The sequence below is a fragment of the Thunnus thynnus genome, chromosome 23, assembly GCF_963924715.1.
Source record: "Thunnus thynnus chromosome 23, fThuThy2.1, whole genome shotgun sequence".
Taxonomy (NCBI): domain Eukaryota; kingdom Metazoa; phylum Chordata; class Actinopteri; order Scombriformes; family Scombridae; genus Thunnus; species Thunnus thynnus.
Genome location: NC_089539.1, coordinates 16,180,484 through 16,204,653, shown reverse-complemented (window position 1 = coordinate 16,204,653; position 24,170 = coordinate 16,180,484). Strand labels below are relative to the sequence as shown.

The 24,170-nt window shown below is 38.7% G+C and overlaps 2 protein-coding genes and 1 long non-coding RNA gene across 4 annotated transcripts in view; all 3 read right to left on the bottom strand.

Moving 5' to 3' along the window:
* Positions 1 to 5,615, bottom strand: part of cacna2d1a (calcium channel, voltage-dependent, alpha 2/delta subunit 1a) — a 104,464-nt gene extending 98,849 nt beyond the window's left edge. The window contains exon 1 of one of the 2 annotated variants that reach the window (XR_010925826.1): positions 5,301 to 5,615. Coding sequence is in view for 1 of the 2 variants with exons in the window: in XM_067582363.1 (XP_067438464.1) it covers positions 5,301 to 5,389 (89 nt within the window). In the remaining variant the exon portion in view is untranslated. The remainder of the gene's footprint in view (positions 1 to 5,300) is intronic. The other variant, XM_067582363.1, reaches the window with a different exon arrangement.
* Positions 5,616 to 9,723: 4,108 nt separating this feature from the next.
* LOC137175497 (uncharacterized) lies at positions 9,724 to 12,308 on the bottom strand. Its single transcript, XR_010925629.1, has 3 exons — positions 12,256 to 12,308; positions 11,662 to 11,863; positions 9,724 to 10,038 (listed from the first exon to the last, which is right to left on the bottom strand). It is a non-coding gene; the product is annotated as an uncharacterized lncRNA (long non-coding RNA).
* Positions 12,309 to 16,685: 4,377 nt separating this feature from the next.
* pcloa (piccolo presynaptic cytomatrix protein a) overlaps positions 16,686 to 24,170 on the bottom strand; it is a 58,784-nt gene continuing 51,299 nt past the window's right edge. Inside the window, exons 22-26 of the mRNA XM_067581765.1 lie at positions 23,582 to 23,723; positions 23,331 to 23,392; positions 22,403 to 22,537; positions 20,544 to 20,689; positions 16,686 to 19,936 (exon numbers count right to left, since the gene is read on the bottom strand). Coding sequence (XP_067437866.1) covers positions 19,793 to 19,936; positions 20,544 to 20,689; positions 22,403 to 22,537; positions 23,331 to 23,392; positions 23,582 to 23,723 — 629 coding nt within the window. The 3' untranslated portion in view covers positions 16,686 to 19,792. The remainder of the gene's footprint in view (positions 19,937 to 20,543; positions 20,690 to 22,402; positions 22,538 to 23,330; positions 23,393 to 23,581; positions 23,724 to 24,170) is intronic.

The following is a 24,170-nucleotide window of genomic DNA, read 5'->3' as shown; positions in this document are numbered from 1 at the left end:
TTTTATTCCCTTTCTCGCTGTGTTATATGAGAAGATCAATACCAACCACTCTCACATCTGAGAGGGAAAATAAAATGCTCATGTTATTCTTGCCTTGTTTTTGGCTTAACGGTACATTTCTGGTTTATTCAACAGGTTATACAAAAGTCTTATATTTATGTGCACCAGCTGTGGCACAAGACCATGTGTTCAACAATTTAAAAGACAAAACATGACAGCCACAAATATCTTGCCGTGACAACAGGCCAGATGAGCCACAGGGTTTGGTTTTCAACTTTCAGCCTCACACAACCTTTATTCTTCCAACATCCTGCACTCTAATGTCTCTACTGTTTGCTGTTCAGTATTTTGTGCTGTTTTGCCTCCCTGTGTTTTACTGCATTACTTTACTGACTAACTCTTTCTCTGAAATGTTCTTTGAGACATACTTGTGACAGTAAGTAAATGAACCTCAAAATAAAGGAGTGGCACATGCTCGATTTGCAAAACAGTTGTAAAACTACCCTCCCCATGCTTTATATCAGGGTATACAGATGTGCTTCCTGTACCGTACAGGGCTCCCACCCAAACAGCTGTTAGCTATTCCCAAGGTTTCCCGGGCAACAGTACAATGGAAAAATTCTTGGGAATTTCCATGTGGCAAAGGATGTGAGGAAGTTAAACAGCACCAGGGTTCCTTCTTTACTCCACAATTTTCATTTCACATACTTGGGCGGGGGGAAATGTCTTTTTCTCAAAGGGAACTTCGGATGAGAAACTTAAACCAGACACTAAAGCAACAATTAAAGGCCATACATAAGCACAGGGGGTCCACTAAATTTCTGTGAGGGAGCACATGGGGAGATTTATAGAAAGCCCACTGCCACTCTACTCCCCTCTGTCCTGTGTCTTTTCTTACATCTGAGTCAGGACTCAGGACATTCAACGCCCCCTCCCTTAAGACTTGCTTGCTTAAATATATCCAAAAGTTGAGAGGGGGGCAGAGGGGAGCGAGTGGGAGAGAGAGAAAGAGAAACGGAAGGAGAGAAAATAAGCGAGAATAAGTGAGAAAAAGAGGGAAAGGTGTGAGAAAAGAGATAAAGAAAAGCTGTGACAGAGGGTGAAAGAAAATAAAGTGAAAATAGTGACCAAACATTAGCTATGGGCACCAATCTTGCACCCTTGCATGTGTGTGTGTAACAGACATAGACTGCCAGCTGCTTGACAGGAGCATGCCTCCTGAAATATACCTGCTAGCAACCAGCTCCCTTGTGGCTAAGAGGTGCAAATCACAGCCAAGGAAACCCTAGACAGCCCTGATCTGATCATCTCCATCTGCTCATTACATTTGATTCATCCTCTTCAAACATCGTATTATCAGAGTCTAACTCCGAGTTAGATTTGACACTGGAATAAAAGCTGAAGGAAAATCTAATTTATCAACTGCTTTTTTAAAAAAACTCTTTTTTTATTCCTCGAATTGTATCACATGAAAATGTCTAAATTTATATGTCTCTCCCCAAAGCAAGAGATGAGTCAAAGCCTGTGTGATTCAATCAAGTCAAGGCCTGGAGCCTTTATCATTGACAAAAACAAACGAGAATTTCAAAAAATATAATAAAAAACGACCGTGGTGGGCACTGTAACTGTAGCCAGGGTGATTTTCCAGGGATACAGGCACATTTTCTGGTTCAAATCTTCCAGCACCATGATGACGTAAAGCAAATGTGGATGTAAAAGCAGCGTTAACCACTTCTCTGTGCTGCAAGCCAACTTCTAAATCATGTCTCCAGTATTTGTCTGATTGCAGCATCACAGATTAAAGTCATGATTGTCATCTCTATCTTTATATTGCAGAGATTTATTATGAATAGCAATAAATTACATTTTATGAATGATCTGTTCAGTAGCAGTAAGTCAAAGCATCTGGGGTCTGGAGGTGGTCTGCACCACGATGTATCCTCTTACAGTCAACTTGGAAATAAGATGCATATGAGTGGCCTCGTGTGGGAACTGAGCCATATTCATTACCGCCCCCTGTCAGTGTCAGGCAACTGGGATGAGATGAGTGTCAAGCCAGAGACAGAGATAAAGATATCATGCAAGACATAGTGGTAGAAGACTAAACTAAGATCAAGAAAATTAAACTTGAGGTGCCCTGGTGATTTAGGGGGTGCTGATCTAGATCTTCACGGTTGGAGTCTGACTTGGGACTTTTGCTGTACATCGTTCCCAATCTCTCTCTCTCCCCGCATTTCCTGTCATCTCACTCCTGTCAACTCTCTAATAAAGTCATAAAAAGCACAACAAAGTACTTTAAACAACAAAAACGGTGCCTGATTGAAAATAAATTCTCAAAACAAGCACCGAGAACAGAATATCTAAAGGAAATTCACACTTTAAATGTGTTTTAAATTGAGTTATCTGAAGTCGATGTTTTTCCTGTATGTGCAAGTCTAGACCAGAGTGTCCATTCTTCAATAACCTACTGTACTACATCCAACATATTTATATATATCTTTACATTATCCCTGCATCACAACTGCCCATGTTGCTCCCTGTTCAGATGAAGTGCCTCCTCACATTAAGCCCTGTGATCGCCACAGACGAGGCCGCAAACACGAGAAGCATGGCTCTTTAGCTGGTTGAGCATGAAATCTAGTTAGCCTTAAAAAAAAAAAAAAAAAAAAGAAGCAAGTGAGAGTGGGAGAAACAGAGAGGATGGTGACAGAAATTGTGGGAAAGGGGAGGATAGAGACAAATATGTCTGAGGCGAAAAGCCAGAAAGAAGCATATGATCAAATCTTGGATCGGATGGCTGGATTCAGCACAATGCATTGGCACACTGGTGACACAAAGATTTACGCATCTCTTGTGTTTTTGGCTGTGAAGCTGTACACACGCGGAATCCGTGCAGCGAAGTGACCACACGCAGTAGACATATGGGATCAACAAGGCCAAGTAGTCTGGATTTTCTTTATGTCTCTTTTTCTCTCATCTCCATCGTTTCTTTTTTTATCTCTCCTGATCTCTCAGAGTGCTACATGGCGCCGAGATCTCTGGGGCGCAGTCTATGACATCAGACTTTGCATTTCAGATTCGATGATGTTAATCATCTGCCTGCAGGGCAACAAAGAGAAGAAGAGAGGATGGAAAAAACAGAGACATAGGGAGCCGGACGAAAGGAAGATGGACAGGGTGTGAACAAGACAGAGAGGGGGAGTGATGAGAAAGAGAGTGAGAAGGGATGGAGGGATGGAAGGATGGAGGAAGGGAGGGAGGGATGAGAGGAAGAGAAGGGACATGAAGATCTGAAGAAGACAGATGCTGGCATGTGAGCTTAGAGACGGAGCTCAGAGATACAGTCACACTCCAAGCCAGAAGACAGGGAGGTGAGAATGAAAGAAAGAAAGAAAGAAAGAAAGAAAGAAAGAAACAACATGACAATTCCAGGGTTCACATACTGTATGCAAACATCTGATTTTAGTCACATAAAGTTGAGCTACTTAAGATCTTGTTAACCACATTTCTAAATTTCCTGGAGGAAAACTCACTGCTTCAGTCTCTCCATCCCTGCCCTTCTAGTTTCTCCGCTTCACTCTGTGACTTTCACCTTGAGGAATCAACGTGAAGCATGTCACTCAAAATCACCATCATCACAAGAGTACACCGAGACTGGCTTTAGTTAAAAGCTGTGAGAATGAGAGACATTTTCGCTCGGTTTTGCAGAATGTGTATTAAACTGTGCCTCCAGAGCAAGAAATTGTCATCATCTACGGGAAGTAGATGTCAAAATACAGACTATGTGAGATAACTGAGCTGAGTGTTCACTAGTTTGATTCTGGCGTTGTCTTTTATATTAAATTAACTTTTCCTCATTCAAACAAAGATCTCCTGCCAAGTTTGTTGTGAATTTTAATGTTTTTTTTCTCCTGCCAGTTTGCCAATTCTACTCAGTCAGTCAACTGTGTCAGTGAAAGTGGGTCTACAGCTCACCAAGCCTGTGTGAATATCATGTACACAACCCACAGATCAATCCACTTAGTGCCCATGAAATATAGGGAGTGGGCAGGCCACTCTGCTAGTCTGACATCATTGTGCTTGGCCATTAGGCTGAGTGCCATCATGGCTCACCACCTCTCTGGGGGACGGCACTTGGGCTGCATTCAAAACCAAATCCTGTAGTCCTGCCTCAGTTAGAACCATCTGGAATATCTTAAACCTGTTGATTAAGTGTGAGTTACAGCATAGTAGCCCAACAGGCTCGCACACCTACATATTTATGTTTAATTAAGTATTGCTGTGACCGTGGACATATCGTCTGTTACATCTATTAATGTCGCACTGCAAATATAGAAGCTGGGAGTCAAATTTAGACACTGAGTGTGATACCTCTACTGAGCCAGCCATACCTCCAATTATCACATAAGTTCATCAGCCAAGTTACCATCTTGCAGGGCGAGCAGAGACTTTTTAGCTCAGTTCGACTTACAGAAGTTTGAGGGAAGATTACTGCAATGAAAGCAAATTTGAGCTACTGGCCTGCATGGCAGACAGGGCAGGTGATTATAAATCCAAATGAAGATAGTAAACTTACAGAGAAACCTTCTTGTTAGCTTTCTTGAGTTTGAGTCTTAAAACACTAAGAGCAGTCTGGCCACAGGGGGTCTTTGAAGGGTCCCACATGTTCAGCAAAATAAGAAATAGCAGTTTGAGTTCACTACAGTATCATTTCATTTTGACAGAACAGATATGATCAGAGGTTTATCCGCTCTGATAGTTATCTACCCCAGTTACAGTGAACACATCAGATTTATTTGCCAAAAATCATCTCAGATTTGGTGTTTCAGACACACTGAAAAGTTTGGGAACTCTTGAGACACATTCAGTCTACCATCCTGGGATGATTCATGTGACAGGTCGCCACATGTCACGCTGCTGCAAACTGGCAACAAATGGATAGTGGCTTTAAATATCGTGTTTCACACGGTAAAGTTGTATCCGAAGTAATGTGCAATCATCATCACTTGGCAAGAGGCGCTTTCTGGTTCTGCTGAGACGCTTCAGGGATTATGTTCCACCAAATGCAATTTACCGAATTGAAATTGAATAGAATAAACCTGAGGATTAATTATTTAATTATATTTTTGTTTTGTAGTATTTAAAATATATATTTTTGCAGCTCCAACGATCAGAAAATAAATATTCACTCCGGATAATAAACTCTAGGCCTATAAAACGTCAGGCTGTTGTTTCTGCTACACGATATATTATCCAAGACTTTCTAAAAAACCAACAGGCTGTTTTGAAGCTGTACTCACATCTTCGCTGTTGGAAATCCGGTCGACACAGACGAAATGGTTGACAGGAGTAAAAGTAGGCAGACTGAGTAATCCATAGCTTTGCCCATTTCCCCTAAACCAGGATCCAGACAGGGATAAAATGCACAAGAAAAAGGATCCACAAATCCACAGCGCCGTGCGTACTTCTCAGCCAAACGCCTCACACCGCCATCGGTGCGCGTTTGGAAACAAATCTCATCTGGTATATATGTCCCCCCCACCGGTGGAGTTGAGGAGTGTGCTTTTTTTGGTTCAGCAGTGTGTGTGACCGTGAAGTGTGTGTCTCATGCAACGGTAGGCTAGATCTACGACGTGTGTCAAAAAAAGGAGGAAAGGGGAGGGCGCATTTAGATCTTCGGCTTGGCCGGCGGAGCGGTGCCGCTCCGCACACTGCAAAAAAGTGTCCACCAGCCGTTGTTTAGCAATGAGGCTCGAACTGTAAAACAAAGTGGGGAGGTGTGTTAAAGTTGGATGATCTTCACATGTTCCATGCAAATTCATTTCATTTTCTCAGTGCCTTTTAAGAGATGATCTGCAGCAGCCTATTATGGTTTGTTTTAATATAGAGATTTAGACAAATATTACCTGACAAAAGTGGGGAAAAGTTGAGCAATTTTTCTTCACTTTTTAAGAAAAATGATATGACACTAGATGATATATTATGGATATTTTTAAATGTGAATAATTGTAATGACATTTTTTACAGTGTGTGTTTTTTTGTGTTTGTGAACTTATTGACGCACAAATGGGTTTCCAGGCGTCCTCTCTACTCACCACACGCAGCAACAATTTCACATGTCTTACAGTCTTAATATCATGCAGCCACCTTCTCCTATCAGCAATATTAATGGGGAGGTTTGCTTAATCAACTTGACCCCCAGCTGACAATCTGATCATCACAAGGCAAAAAGTTGAATTTTATGTTTTTTCCCTTTGAATAAATTAGAATGCATCCCCAGATTGTTATTTCTTGCTTAAAATGTGTCACCTAAAAACGTATGTGATCCTAAAATGAGCTCAAGTCTGCAATATTAAACCTGCCAAATCTGACTTTTGATGGGCTTTGTTCTGCCTCCTCTGCATCCTTGATAACAAGGATACACCACAAGACAGGTGGGATGTGTGCAGATGAGGATAACTTTGCTTGCTTCTGGTCACATGTGTTGCTGGAAGCTTGTTTTCAACCTGACTACTGTCAGATTCAGCGAAACAGCAAGGAAAAAAAAAACACCTCACAATTCCCATCTAATAAAGGTTCTCTGCTTTATTATGTATATCATTAATAGCCTTCATTTAATTTGCAACAGCGCAGTGCATCCGCTTATGCAGAAATGTGATAATAAATTCCACTTGCTGCAAGGGCTGTGGCAAACTTAATATGAAGTGACATTTCCCTTTGCTGGGAGAACCAGAAAGGTAAATACCAGAAGAATATACTGTACTTTCTAATGAGTTTCTCTCCAAAGCCCTTTGTCAGATACAAAACTAATCTCTGATTAATTTCCTCAGAGCTCCTCACATATTATGGAACCCTAAATATATTATTTCAGAGCTACATTTGTGTCTATTGTTGGTGTGTGTGTGCATGGATTTGTGCATGCATGTGAGTTCACTATGGCTGCTGAAGAGAGTCATGGCACACAAACAAGACAGAGTCTTGCTCACCTGCTATTATTTGAATCACACAAATAGATAGCCCTTCATGTTCCCCTACTCAGGTTTCACAATAACTCATATAAAAGCTGCTCCTCTGGGACCTCTTGCCAGGCAGGGAGGGCACGCTCGCAGGTGGGGGAGAGGAGTGTATTTACAGAGCAAGGCAGGTTAGGAGAGAGTGTCAGCCAGGAAGAAAGAGGAGAGATGGTTTGTATTTGTATGATATACATATACAAAAGAACATAACAGTCAGGAAATTATCAGTCAATAAATGGAAACATGCCACCAGCCTATTTTATATGATTATGAATTCTGAAGTCATTTTCTGAGATGAAAAAGGGGGAAAAAACACAAAAAGCACCATGTGTTGCCACATCCAAAAATCCAACACCAATCCTTCATGCTGCTTCTGTTTTTGAACAGGCGAGCAAACGCAACACTCTCTTAAATAGGATTATATGGGATTTTCACTAGGATTAGTTTGTTTTACAAAGGCCTTTCAAAAACAGCTAATTCAGTTTGACTAAATACATCCTCCTCCTATAAATGATCAGATTAGTGACAGACTGTGTTGTTTTGTGTAATTTTATCCTTAAAGCTGCTATAATCAATATTTTTTGTGTCAAAAATGAATGAAATGACTGTGTGTAATATGACATGAGTCACTCGTGGTGACAAAACCACAGACAATTATCACCAAACCCTGCAGTTCCCCTCAGGTCTATGGAGAGTTTCAGTGTCTTTTAGCTCATTGTTTGTTTTGGATCAATGGCCCACAACTTCACTGTTTTGATCCCCTCTCACAGCTCTCATCAATGTCCTTTCCAAAAGCAGCAGTTTCTAGCAGAATAGCTCTGAGCTGTACACTACCTGCCCAGCACCTAACAGCAGACAAACAAAGTTAGCAACTAGACGACGAACATAGTAAGAGCCAGATATTTAGCCTTACTCAAGAGTCAGTGGAGAGCAAAGAGAGCTCAATAAAAGGAGAGTGAATTTTGAACTAACAATCGTCCGATGGCCAGAAACACAATTCCAATAAATGTTAATGTTACTCTGTATCTACTATGTTCCTGGACTCCAGCTTCATCTAATATGATGACACTGACATCAGTCAGTTAGTGACAGCACATCCCTATCTGTAGATCATCTGGACATCTGGACTTTTACAGATGTCCATTTTAAAGCAAGAGAACAAATTTAATCCAACAGAAAAAAGGCTCTGGTCATTAAATCAAAGTCCAGATGGTTTCTATTCTCCTGTTGTGGATCTAACGGGTCTCTTTGTAATTGTGTTAGGATGTCAAATGGTTCAGTATATGTAATTTATCACAGAGAAGACATGAAATTTCAAGATCAGTATACTGCTACCTTAACATGAGTGTTTTTACAAACCAAAAGTTAAAGGTAACGCAACAAGACTAAGAGTCTACAGCCATGCTAAAATGCTCAAATGCTAAGGTTAAGGCTCTGCTAACATACTTGCAATGATAATGCTAAGATGCTAACATTAGCAGGCATAGTATTTACAATGTTCACCATCTTAGTTTATTGATTTAGCGTGGTAACATTTGCTAAAAAGCAAATCAGAATAGCTCTGAACTGTACACTACCTGCCCAGCACCTCAGGAGTCAGTGGAGAGCAAAGAGAGCTCAATAAAAGGAGAGTGAATTTTGAGCAAACAATCATCCGATGGCCAGAAACACAATTCCAATAAATGTTAATGTTACCCTGTATCTGCTGCCTGTTTCAGCCAGCATATTTAACAAGTCTAAACTGAATAACAAAACCTTTTAACTGGATAAAAACTGGCTACATATGGACACTGTTGTGGATAAAATATTTTTCATTGGGCATTTTATATCCAACCTTGTGTAAAGGTTGCGTTTTAACCTGTTGACCACAAAAGTACAGCCAGCTTGAGGTCATGTTTCCAGAAAAGAACAGTAAAAGAGGTAAAACTGAGAGTGCAAGTGTGAGTGTAAAAGACAGTGACAAGGGGCTTGATGTAAAGGTTGTGTTTCTGAGTGAATTAGAAATGTGTGTGTGTGTGTGTGCGTAAGTGTGTGTGCTCATGTGCGTGTGTGCCTGGCAGACAGCAGGTGTGGCCTCTATCACCAGCTCCCGACCCCACCCACCTGTCCAGGGAATTGCCCAGCTGCCGTCGCCTAGCAACCCCTTCGCTGTCTCCACGCCGTCTCCTCACAGTCGAGCCACAGGGCTGTTGTTTTCCCAATCGATTCCAAAAAAAATATTTTATCACTTTTCATTGATTTCCCTTTGAGATATTATAACTCCATCCTTTGCAGGGTTAACATCATCCATTAAGTTATTAATAATCAGTTCCAACCACCTCTCCCAAACTCTCATCTTTTACCCGAGAGCAGAGATGAAGTAGTGCCTATAATAAGGTTTAATTTTCTAAAAATTAAACAGCTCATTAAAACACATATGCAGGGCAAAAGCCTTTGCATTTCATTCAAGTTACATTTAAATGCACCCATGGCTTTTTCACATCAAATTACACTTTAAAGTCAAGTAAAGGAGACACAGTGTTTTCTGAACCTGCATCTATGATCATCTTTGGGTTTATTTTAATGGCTGTGACTACTTTTCTCAATGCTGACATAAGTGGAAAAATGTGGATTGTAAGGATTCAGAGAGCAGTCCAAGTCACATGACATGATACAATATGATGAAGCATCTGTCAAATCTGACTCCTGCCTGAAAAGCTAAAATGTCACTGTCATATCTGCTCATATTTTTCAGTATCTTGTAAGACAAACAAATCGATATATATACCGCTGAGACTTCACTTAAGAGGAAAAATTACAAGAAACTACATCCATGTAAAAATCTTACATTCCCCCCACAGGCTGCCAAGCACAATTCATTTATTAATTCTTCTGGGTGAGTGTGTTACCCTGGCAACAAATGATTTCCAAGTTTAAAGTTTAATCAGCATCTCTCCAGCACAGTGTCTTCTTGGCAGTGATGATGGGACATGTGTTTTATCTCCACGTACATGGACACCAGTGCACTCTTCAGTGTCAGATCCAACTGTTATGAGGAAAGATAGAACATGATGGAAGATGAAAAAAACATCTTGCAAGGGACTTGAATGTGATACAGATACACTTCAGCTGGATTTCAGGAAATTGTGTTGGTTTTAAAACAGCTTTAAGGTACATTGTTCATGTCTGTATCTTTGTAAATTCTCAGTCGCTGTTGGACATCTACATCTACATCTTTGATTGATCACCATCAGACCTGACACAAAGCTTTTGTGGGTCACCACAAAACAAAACACGTCTGTTTTTTTTGCACCATAGTCTCCGCCTTGGTGACTGCTGGCATGGTTGTGCCTTGTTGACTCAGTGAAAGAGAAGTGATGGCGAGTGTGTGTGATATGATGTCTCACTCAGGACAGGGGCAGCCTCAGTCCCCTCTGTGCACTGACTGATCACATTACTATAAGTGAAAGCTATTCTGTCAGGAGGAGAAGTTATGACCCAGCAAAGGAGGGCCTTGAGGCATCCAGTGACAGGAAGTTGGCTCAGGGGGGATCCGAGGTGATTGGACATGAAGGGTCTTAGCTGTCCTGTTTGATTTTTTTAACTTACAAAATCTTGTTTCCTTTTGACAAAATTAGGTTTTTGCATATGGAGTGAATGGTGACAAAATGCACAATATGGCCTTTCCTTTAACCGCATGTACAGCAGTAATCGGTCACATAGAGTAACAGGTGGGTCTCGCTCTTAATGTCTTATCCTGTTCTTAATGTTTCTGTATCAAATATACTTTCTACCTTAGCTCTTACCTAAGGGTAGGCTGTCTTACCTAATTCACATTTATGTTCCTGGACTCCAGCTTCATCTAATATGATGACACTGACATTAGTCAGTTAGTGACAGCACATCCCTATCTGTAGATCATCTGGACATCTGGACTTTTACAGATGTCCATTTTAAAGCAAGAGAACAAATTTAATCCAACAGAAAAAGCTCTGGCCATTAAATCAAAGTCCAGATGGTTTTTACTCTCCTGTTGTGGATCTAACAGGTCTCTTTGTAATTGTGTTAGGATGTCAAATGGCTCAGTACATGTAATTTATCACAGAGTAGACATGAAATTTCAAGATCAGTATGCCGCTACCTTAACATGAGTGTTTTTACAAACCAAAAATTACAGGTAACACAACAAGACTAAGAGCCTACAGCCATGCTAAAATGCTCAAATGCTAAGGTTAAGGATCTGCTAACATACTTGCAATGATAATGCTAAGATGCTAACATTAGCAGGCATAGTATTTACAATGTTCACCATCTTAGTTTATTGATTTAGCATGCTAACATTTGCCAAGGTTTTTACAATTCACCCTGAGGGGACATAAATGTATCTACCACATTTCATGGCACACCATTCAATAGTTGTTGAGAAATTTCACTCAAAATCCCAAATGTATACCTGTGCTATATGAAAAGTTGGGGAATCATCAAAATCAATAGTGATCAACTTTGGCATAAATGGTAGGCCACATTTGATCACATTTCGTATCCAGTACTAATCCTTTCTACAACAAGAGGCAAAGACACAAATTTCTGTGTGACCCTTCAATTGAATGTTGACCACTCCTCTTTGGAGACCAAGCCATGTTTGATGGGTGTGCAACCCTGCTCTGACCTTGGATAAGCGGATGCATCCGGCAACGTCGCCTGATGTGGCCTCGCAAAATCTCTGTCGTTTTGATTAGCCTCACTGCTCAGTGAATCACAGACACGGGGCGACAGCAGCACGCTTCCAAGCCCCTGTCTGACGCAGGCCACATCTTTGAAGGCAAAAGAGGGGAACAAACACATCTTTAGATGTGAAGGATCTGAGGGATCTATCAGAAAGAGAGAGGGAGAGAACAGAGGGGGAGTTATGGAGAAGAGGGATGGAGAGGATGAATATGAAAGACAACACAGGAAACATAAAAAGAGAGGGGGAGACAGACAGGGTATAATGTAGACAACAGAGCAGGATCTGGCAGGGAGAACCTGGCATCCTTTGATCAAAATGTGAGTGTTTTCAACAAGAAGCACATGAGAAGTCAACCAAGTGGTGTCCTTCAACACTTAACATCTCTTCATTCTCTAAGGGCATAATCCACAGAAATAATACATGACTGTATGTTATTTAGATGTTTTATCTCAAAATTGGACACAGAATTTCAAAAAAGTGACATTTAGGATGGATGACAGTGATGAATCAAAGTAAAATACTATGTTATCTTACCCTTGTACAGTAGTTCAGAGATTCAAATGTGAACAATTCAGTCTCTCCACACCTAATGCAATGTGGCTGTGACAACTTTCTGAATATAGCTTGTGGCAAGACCTCAGTGCTCTTCTATATTTAAAATGTTTTTCTCTATTTTAAAGTACGGTTGAGACTCAATGCCGCCCACTGAGGTCCATGCAGCTACTAAAGCCATTTATGGTATCTGCAACAGGTGTCCATAAAAAGATTATAATTACACCGGAGCATCAACCACAATGAAAAGTCCCAAAATTAGTCATCATCAGACCTCACTTAATAGGTTAGTGTGTCTTGATCACCATTTAACAGCAAGCAGAAGATGCTATCCCTATTTCCAAAGCAAAGCACCCAGAGGAACTGAGTTACATGACACTAAACTTATTCTTAAAAGCGGGTTATTCCTAATGTGTGAACTTTTATTGTGCTGTATATGTGGTAAATCAAAAAAATTAAAACATTTTTGCAACTTGAATGTTCCAATACATAAAATAGTTAAAAACTGGTGAAATTCACATATATATCCATAATATTTGCATTTCCTGAAGAAAATGCATGTGATTTGTGGTGCTGCTGCTTCTGCTGTTGCTAGCTGGCCCAGCTTCTGAAGGAGTCCCAGCAAGATGTTTCATTTTTACAAACCTTTAAAGCTTGCAGTGAACCATGTCATACGCTTTCAAACCTTGCAAAGTATCCCAGTATTTCAAATGCACATCCTCGCAAAATTCTGTGCTGATAGTGATTTGCAAGCATAGTTATTTAAAGTTGATTTGTACTGTATCGCCACCTAAAAATAAATGACTATCACATTTCACAGACGTGTTGGTGTGAAGATACCACCCAAAATCAGTGGAAACTGAATCATGCATTCAACAGATATGGTGGTATTTTATTATTGGCCAAAGGGTGGAGCTATTGGTGCCATACTTCAATATGTTGTACACATGTTCATGGAGAATTTGTGTACAAAGTTTCATTTTCTTAAAGACAACAATTAAACAACAATTCCACTTACAGGGGGCACTGCATTGCATTGCATGTTACACACTTGTGCAATGTGGTTGTATGTACAACACTCCAAAATTTGGTTGCAATTGAATTTTGTATTGAAGAGTCATGGTCTGTCAAGTGCATTAAGCCACACCTTTAACATTTCAACATTTTGCTAATTACAGACAAACAATGACCAATATCCAAAAACTAATGCAAAAGTCATGTTCAGGGTCATCTAAATATGCTATTTACCAAATTTGAAGAAAAATTTGAAGAAAAAACACTAAAGGTTGGATAAAATATGTGGCAAAAGAGACAAGAAGTGTGTTTACCAAAAAATCCAAAATGGTGGAAAAATTTTATAGGCACAAATGGGCATGGCCTATATCAGTCTAACTTTAATCTCAGAACAAATTTTTCATGTGGCCCTAATCATCTTCTTTAAATATTTATACATGCACATAATAAAACAAGTGTGTACAACTACTTTGATATGTTAAAGTACATCTACTTCGATGATAAATCCATTAAAATCTGTAAAATACTAAAATGTAGTGTACCAATAGCACAATAAGTGTGAACTGAACCAATACCAGTTACTCAGCAATATCCATCTAATGTTTACTAACATTAGCCATCATAATGGCTACTGGTCATACCAGACCAAATACGGCAGTAACATCATAACCCCTGAGTGTCTTGAGCTGAGCAAGTGTGTGTTTTATTACTAATGAATTGAGCTTTCATTTGTTAAAAAATAATTTATTTCCTCTTTAAAAAAAGCTGCACAGTCTCACTCTAGTCTCATTAGCATTTGGTTTAGACAGCAACTGGATGAAATAAAAATCTTTTGGATATTTGATGAAAAAGTCTTCTGAAGTGTCAGGTGTTGGGGTGGTTTGTGTTTTTTTTTTTCCTTATAAAATCTCTCCTTCCAAAGCATTTTTATTTTGTGACAGACTCAGCAAGCAGAAGCAGGTGGTTTGCAGTTGCAGCTGCAGAGTCACCGCCCAGCAGGTGCTGACACACATAATCTATCTGCACAGGCTGTCTGTAAACACACACACACACACACACACACACACACACACACACACACACACACACACACACACACACACCTTTCTTGATCTTCTCTCTGTCTCTCTTGCACTCCTGTTTCTGAAAAGAAATTTTAATTCAGTCATCATTTTATTGTAAACTCTGACCTCATGAATTTGACAGAAGGGAATACATGGAGTCAAAAGAAAGAAATGCACAACAAGGGACCATTGGGACACTCTGCAAAAAGGGACTCTCACTCCCTCTGCAGGCAGAATTATATAAATGATAGCATTCAAATTTAGATCCAAACTGTGTATAGAAGTATGCAGGCAATGAGCAGGCAGCACATTTCAGGAGTGTGAAATGAGTATCTATCACTTATTTTCTTGTTTTTACTGTCTATGTATTCTTCTGGCTATGGCTATGTCTTTATGTGTGTGAGCAATAAGTTCATGTTCTTGCAATCATTATGCTGGCAAAGAGCAGCACATGTCTAGTCTTCAAAGCCAACAGCTGCAACTCATGGTAACAATTAATTCATTTTCAAAGGACAACAATGTAATCATCAGCTTTGTTGTATTCATTATTTTACTTCAAGTATTTCATCAACCTACACTGTGAGTCATATAGCAGGTACCAGGCCAAAAGTCAAACACTCTATAAGACTTCATTATTTGACACATCTATAAATTGTAAGCTGGCCATAGTTTGATCTCTGATAAATCCCTGATCACACTGAAAACTAATACTCTGTACAGCTTCTTTGTTTGACTTTCAAAGTCTCTGATATCCGACATGGAAGCTGACTCTCAAAATAAATGTTGACTTACAAGATTTGAACAGAAGAGAGGACACACAGCCAGTACACACCCGCTGTTAACCACAATTTGTAAAAATCCAGACCCCGCTCATTTGTCTCTGAGATAGAAGTGATATCTATTTCAATTATGTTGACCTATCTATGGTAAATACAGTATCCGATACCAAAATGTTTTGACTGCTGACACGATCCTAGTGTGTACTATTGTCTTATAAATTAAGCCCAATATTTGTGTGCATGTTAGTGAATGTTTTGGCCTCTCAAATGGCTTTTAAATGCCCCTGCTATCCACTCACAATACAGTTATAGCATTATAACACTGTGTGTCTCCTTCAGCTCACAAATCAGTGCTGCTGTGTTAGGACTACCAGTGTAGAGAACCAATGCCACACAGATTTATGAGACTACTTAAAAACTATACACAACGAGCTGAATGGAAACTATTCCTGATTCTTTTTATGACTTGCCAAACCAACAAAGAGGACATCTTTCATTTGTATTGGCTGAGAGTTGCTCTTAAGCTTTTAGGAACAAGCAGTGAAGAATAGTGTTACTGTTGTCTTAGTGGGAAGGAGACCACACATGAGTCGTAACTTTTATTACAAGTAAAGGTTTATTTTTTCACCTACTTAAAGAAGAAAATGAAGTAAAAGTGGTAATATATGAGGATAGATATATGCTACATCAGTGGTATTTACGATGCATAAATGTGCTGTTACGTGAGATGTTGTAGCATGTAGCAAACAAACTCAACCAAAAGGCTTGGAGGAGAGAGAGAAACTGGGGGCAGGCAGGTGAGCTGAATCTCTCTGATGACTTGACTCCACCCTCCAGGCTCTAGCAAGGAGAGACAATGGAGGGTAGCTTGTCCACAGTTTCAATGATAGATACCATTCTGTAACATGTCACAGTAAAAAGCACAGGTGTAAATAATAACATTTAATGATGGCTGAATTCCATGTAGCTGTTTCAGATTGAGAGTGTTGGTTTTGTGCATGCTGACTCACTGTCCTGACCTGGGAGACTTGAATAGAACTGAGTCATTGTTGTGCTATTAGTAACAGCTGTGCTTGTAAATGTCTGCTGTGAGAAAGCCCAATATAAGGAACAACCGAAAGTGTTCAGGAAACTGACAGGAGCTGAAAATGCAACTTTATTTTTGTCTTATAGAAATCCTGTAATACCTAATTTATGCTCTACACATAAGTAATGGCCCAACATACTGTATATGAGCATAAAAGCCTGCACACACACACCTAATCAGCCAAATAAGTGAAAACATCTGTGTTGATGTACCACAGGTATGTAAACTTTATGACAATGTTTCCATGACATTGTTCAAAATTAAGGCACATGGCGCCATCTTCTGGCTATATTCTGTTACCTCACATTATTGTTATTGTTATTGTTATTACATCATCTGCACACCAGCTATGAAACCTCTCAGGGAGTTGTAGAAGGTTATGATAATCCCTTATAAACCTCCCTTTTCCACTGTTATGATTAATAATGCAATATGCAATATAACTCAAAGGCAACACACAACAACATCTCATTTGTACTGATATTTAATATTTAGACATGGGGCAACAGCCATTTTTACAGCACAATTTGCATAATTTATCAATACCTCCTGTATACAATCACAAAACCATGACAGTAGATTTTTTTTTTCTGTTTACTTACAAGTGAAAAACCAGACAGGTTTTACAAGCATAATCTTTGTACAGTCAGCATACGTCATTGATAATTTTAAGTTTTCTTCATAATTTCCCTCTCTATAACATTTTGTTCTATATCTTCCTCTACCTCATTTGTTGTTTTTTTTTTCTATAATAATATCTGGACACAAAAATAGTATGAACCACCAATGAAACATGCAACATCCATTGTGAGCACATTTAAATTCTCCTGCAACTACTTGAGTTGTAGATAGACTTCTGTGTAGTTAGACTCTGGTAAACCTTTAGTGTTTGGTGTAAAGGGTCGGGTAAATCTGGGTCCGTATAGACAGACATAAGGTCGTTTCTCAGTCTATCCACTGTACATTGATCAAGAGAAAAACAACTTCCTGTTACTTCTATGATCACACCTTTTTTTTTTTTAGTCTGCTAAAAGACCTATTGCTCCCAAACCCCAGTATAAAAAAGCTATGTATTTACAAGGTTGGAAATAGAGAGATGGCATCTGTGTGTGTGAGAGAGCGTGTGTTATTCTTTGTGTGTGAAAGTGTTCAAGAGATTTTAAAGTTGACATTTTTGACTGACAACACTTAAAAGAAGAGATATGCATTAGAGCTAATGACATGCATGGACTTGGTATGAAGATGCTACACACACAAGCACATGGGTATAAAATTAATAAGAAACAAAAAACACACACTGACCTTACTATTGTTTCAGGTATAATGTCTAATGATTACAATGTTGTTGTTTTTTTGGTAATTTCTCATACACATACAGGAAAATGAAACTATTCAAAGGGAGAGTGCATACAAAGATGTGAATCATTTGAGTAGGAATGTTTTTTTTTTTCTTATCTTGATTCATTGAAATTAGGATCGGTGTGTGTGTATTTCCATATGTGAGTGTGTGTTCCTGCACAAGGGCAAAAAAGTTGGTTCTCTGAGTTTCAGGCCCTCTAAACATTGTAAACAAGCACTACATTGTGTATAAAAACAAAATTTTATGTACACCTGATATGTACTGTAAACAAATATAATACAACATATGAAATCGTCTCACAGGCAATAAATAAAGATTCATATTGCAATACAAAATAAAAAAAAAACCAAACATATTAAAGCAATAACCATATCGTGGAGGACGTAAAAACACAGCAGTGCAAGAAAAAAATTGATATAAAAGTTTGACTGATGCAATGTTTCTCTCTCGCAAAGTGTCACGTTTCAGTACATCATTTCTGGCAAGTCAAGATGCAGTTACCACCTTTATACAGAAGATGTTGCATAGAAATCACTCAGATATTAAGTGTAGTTTCGCTGCTAAGTTTGACATAAGTGAAAATGTTAATAAATAAACCAGCTGCCTCTTGACCCCCCCCCCCGTACAAGCACATAGGATGACCTTTCTCAAGACAATATGGGTATGATAGATTTCTTAAGACACAACATTAAAGTTTCCAAGTGTAACTGGTATATCAAGACAACACGGATATGACAAAAACAGCTGGAACAAAACATCAACATGCTGCTTTAATAGCATTGTCGTATCTTAGAATGATAATAGTGCTTTTTCGTGGATAGTATCCAGCCTTTTGTTCGCTACAATATCTCCTGATGTTGCCATCGCCTTTCTTTACCTCTCTACTTCCTTTCCTTGGAAACAACAAAAAAATCTCTGGTTATCTCATTTGAAGGAGGATAATGACGTCAGTTTTACATTCTAAGCAGAAAAGTGCAAAATACCACAAAAGCGTGCGTTGTTGACTGCCCTCATGAACAAAAGCAGACCGGTAATGTGCTTGGATCTCACAATGTATAAAGAAAAACAAAAAAATGCGTAAATCTCATATGGTACATGTCTCACATTCTAAGGGGCATCGTGGATAAATAAAACTTCTATGTCACAATCATCAAGACTCGATTGTCCGTGATAAAGATATCTATATATCTATCTATATATTATATAATTAATTTCCAGCTATAACATTTTACTTCACTATATACAAATTGAACCTTAGAGGTTGTTTTTTTTTGTGCAGAACATGTGGCACTGCATACCAAATAGATAGACTCATGCGCACAATATATAGTGTCCAATTTCATATATATCAATATTGACTCTTTAACAAACAATGATCATCATTTGATAGAATGCAGTTTACACTTAGGGAGAGAAAAGAGGGGGTCCAAAGTGAACACATAGATGTTTTTGTTAATAAATTCAAAAACATGCCTGCAGAGATTTTTTTTTCTCTCTCTTGAACTGGAATGCTAGGTAGTGTGTTATAAAATATACTATGCTTCCCAGGATAGATTTTTACTTAAATAATTGAGGAGAAGACAAATGATAGAACTCTACGCTAATATCATAATACAAAAATAAATAAGAGGTCTCCGTAGCGGAGTCTTCAATATTTCATTCCCAAAATGCTTTGTAAATCAATAAAACTCTGCGGATCATAATAAAGCGATGAGGAGAGTCCATTTAAAGAATCTTTCATGGATAAAACATCTAAATAAATAAATCTACATGTGTGTCCATTCCCTGTATCTATTAAAATGTTCTCTTCTGTGTGAATGAATGTGTGCAAAATTGTTGTTAATATTCATATGTGTGTGTTGTGTGTGTGTGTGTGCGTGTGTTTGTCGATGAAAGTGTGTAATACCTGGTTGATTCCGCACTTGTCCTCTGATCTCAGCCCTGGCTACACTACACTACACTGTACATCCTGTAAACATGTGTTAATTTCCTGTAAACACACAACTACTTCCTCCACACGCGCCGCATGACAGAAATCACATCAGATCATCATTATTCTTCTGCCTCTCTACCAAAACTCAAGCTTTCCGAGCCCTGAAACAAAGATTGAAGAAAGAGATATTTTCGCCACCCCCCTGTACCCAAACCACCTTTTCCCCCCATCCCACAAGAGTGGATCAGAATCTCTCCGGTCCCTCTAAGGTTTAGTCTCCTTCTATGAGTGGATCTGAGCGGTGCTGGCGAGCAGCTTGTGCCAGCTCACCACTCGCTTGCGTAGGTCGACTTTGTCCAGCCACACATAGGCCTCCCCGATCAGGGTCTTCTTAACAAACTTTCCCCCGTTGGACACCAGGAACAGCTGGTGTAAGAAGAATGAAACATTGTGTTATATGATTGAGTATTTAAAAGAATCCACCTCAATCTCAAAGAGACTGGTGCATGGATGATTACAGATAGTCTGAGTTTTCAAAATATGTCTGTGTGCATTTGTTTGTGTCTAACATCTGTTAGTTTCAGTTTCTCAAAGGTGAGGATTTGAAGCTTTCTTATGTGACACATGATAGTAAACTGAATATCTTTGAATTTTGGACTGTCGATTTGACAAAACAAGACCTTTGAAGACATTTTTCTTACATTTTATAGACAAAACATTTATTCAATTAATTGAGAAAAAAAATCAGCTGATTAATCAATAATGAAGATAATTGTTATAATTGTTAGTTGCAGTCCTAATTGAAATATTTGGTTGACTGTCTCTCCCTCTATACTCCTAGCTGCTGGCTTAGGTCATTGGACATTACAGCACCACATGCGCCAATAAATAAGACAAAGAAATAAGTTAAGGCAGGCCTTCACTTATTATGAACACCGTGGGAGGATAAAACGTCTGTCAATTCCTTTAAGAAACATCTTAAACATTTCATTTCATCATTTATTTCTTTTATGAAGGGGTAGGGGGGCGTTACCTGTAAGGAGTGTCCGGTTGGGTTCATACAGAAGCGGAAGGTTTCATTGAAAGATGGTTCACGGTCATGACGACACACTCTGGTCTTCTTCTTGATGATCCTTTTCTGGGTGGCGATGTTCACCACATAAAGTTTCACATAAAGATCTGTGGGCAAGGACACACATCCATGAAATTATTTTTTATCCTATATCCCTGTTTTTTATGCATAACTGATTGCTTTTGTTGAATACATTTTTTTCCGTTTTGTATGTAGGATCTGTACATTTGTAACTCTACCCTGTAAAATCTGTCATGTTTTGTGTGTACTCTGGTCATTATGTCATGTTTATATTTTTTCATGGAAGAATACAACCACAGAAATACAAACAAAACCTCTTTATATGATCAAAAAGCAAAATAATATATAGAACCCTATATACAGATTTTGCAAAGGGCAACTCTGTACCCATATTACATGCAGGCCCTGATGTTCAATAAAAACACACCAGACAGGGAAACATTTGTGATCTTAATTGAAGCCTTTGAACTGAAAACAACTGCACTGAAAAAGTTAATCAACATAAACAGTAGAAGATGGGTTTTTGTGATTATTGGAGGTGGGTGGAGTTTCAAATCATTCTTTAGCCTACCACTAGAGGGCAATAAGACTGTAAGTAATGAAAGACCACATAGAATACAGAGAAGAAACGCCAATCACCCAACACAACTTTAGAAATACTCACAGATGCACATCGACATAGTAATAATAAAGTGTTGATGCTGATTCACATTCTGTCCTGCAGAGCAGCTACATACTGTCAGTGTGAATAAACCTTTGTGTGCAGATCCCATCTGGAGGAAAATGCAATTTCAAACAAGCAGCAGGCAGCTGGGGTATCAGGATGTAAATATCACAAGAGGAGGCGAAGTAGGTGTCTACAATCTGTGTTTTAGAGATCTGATTTCATTGTGCACATCAGAGACATGTCTGTCTAGTGTTCATAACATCAAGTTAATATGTAATCCATCTAAATCACGCTGTGTGTAGATAATGTTAAATTGCTATTTATCATGTAAAATCCCTTTTTTAACATTTGTCTAAACTTGACACTCCCAGGGCCAGGACATTTAAATTTTAGGACATTATCCAGAGACTGTAGTGCAATTTGGTACAAATTATAGGAAAAAGCTTTAAAAAGTGTTAAGTTGGTTTAGTTGCTAAGTGTCGATTCATTATATTTGGGTTCATATGTAATTTTTAATTTGCAAAAATTCTTAATAAATTCTTAGTAAGATTCTTGAAAATTCTTTACCTGACAAAAAATACTTTTCAGTGTGTAGTTTTGTGTGTCAAATTATATATGAGGTTGTTTCTTAAAACAACAAACTCTCTAATGAGCACATTTCCCGTATACTACCAAATTTCAAATCCTTTCAAGGAAATGTCCTGAGAATTAACAGCAGCTACTTTTAAGACAATATTGAAAAAACCCAATATGCTAATATGTATTTTGAAACACAAAACTGCACACTGAAAACTAAGTATTTTCTGTCAGTAGAGAATTGTCAAAAGTTGAATTTATTAAGATTTTTTGCAAATTCACAACTACATGTGAAATATAATGAGTGGGTACTCACCAACTAAACCAACTTAACACTTTCTTCAGTTTTTTCTTATAATTTGTACACCACCCTCTCTGTAAAATGTCCCAAAGATTAACCACCTGCAAATTACTCAGAAAATTTCCATTAAATTAAAATTAAGGGACCTGTAAAATAAAATGTTACCTGATTTTCTTTTTGAGTATTGACAAGCATTCATGGAACTGTGCATGTGTGTTGTTACTGTATGTGTACAGATAAGTTATTCTCCATTACCAGGCAGGTGGTCTGGACTCTTGAACTTGTAGGTGATGTTGCGACATTGAAGAATCTCGAGGACCAGGTGCTCACCCTCCGTCTTCATCTCCTTCTTCAGAGCGATCTTTATCTCCCCCATTACCTGGGACTTACCTAAATATAGACACACATTTAGTAAGTCAGTTACGGTGAGATATACACTGAATATGGATTTGAGGTTGTTATTTAATCCTTCTATCAATTTCCTCCCATTTTCTCTGTTCTTCTCAGCTCTTCTTGGAAAAGAGGCATCCTCTCTGTCTATATGACCGCCCTCTACTGGACATTAAATATACTTTCAGCATGAGTAATTTCAAATATGGCCTGCGAGCAATCACATTTATTTGTTAAACAAGGATGGGGAGAAGTTATGAAGAGCTCTGCCTGGCCTCTAGTTGCCTTGGCAACTGAATGGAAATGACAGTTTTGAAAGCTGGGTCAACAAGACCCTGGCAAACTGTAAGGATAGCCTCTGTGTGTGTGAGTGTGTGTTTGTTACCAGGGGGACAGAGACACTGAAACAGAGCGAACAGTGAACGGATAATAAAGAGAAAAAGAGTGTGAAAGAGTAAGTATGTGTGTTCATCTGTGTGTGTATTAACCACCTTGTTGTTAATGTGACTGCGAAATGACGAACCTCTGGTATTTTCTCTATTTTCAAGGTCTTCTTTCCACCTTTGCATGAGTCATATTAACGTGACTCACAACTTCACAAGTGGAAAACAGCAAAGATAGACTAATGAAAATAACCTGTAAACTGTTAGTAAATATATATATGATTTTAATGACACATACACAAGTTTTCATACTGAACTTGCAATGAAAACAGGCAAATACATAAGATTTTACATCAATGCATTAACAGTTATGAATGTACAAATACACAAAGATGTACAGTTTGTCTAACCTTCAGCGTCACCGTGTCCCATTGATGATTTCATCACGTCTGTGCCATTTGGGATCTTTCCACTAAAGAGAGGGGAATCAAATGATAGATAATAAGACTACAGATATCTGATATATATCTTCTTCTTTGAATGGAAACAGGTGTGTCAGAGTTGAGAATAGTGAAAGTAGTCGCTAAGCATCAAATACACATTTATAAATTGTGAAACTGACAGGCTCTTTAAGAGGAATATCTTGAATTAGCTGACTCACAATCTTGGCACTTGGAAGATGGCACTGTCCACCTCGTTTGTCTCTCCTTCCTCGTCCAATAGGCTGTAAGCGCTGCCACTCAGGCCGCTGTCCAGTGAGGCTGCTGTGACGGGAGCATCACTTGATCTGTAGCTTGACCGAGCTGCGCAGAGATACGACCACACCCATCACAACAAACAGACAGGAAGAAAAATTGCACCTCTGCCAGGTCCAAGAAGGTTAAGACTAGAGCCAAGACGCATTAGTTAATACCTGCGGCAACTGAAATCTATCATCATCAACTTTGATACTCAAAATATTTTATGTCACAGTCAGAAGGGAAGCTTATTTGAAGAACAGGAGACTGTATTGTAATGAATAGCACACAAAAACACTGAGGACTAGCAAGAAGCATATGGACAAACAGTTTACTAATCTTTCTCTCAGACAAAGACGAGACTCACATATAAAGCATTAACATGAAACAGACAAATAAATCCAGAGAAATATTACATATATATGTTTATGCAAACATAAGACCAAACAAGAGGCACGTAGACCCTACTGACATTGTTAGTCATCTATATGTAATATTTATAGTCATCTTAAA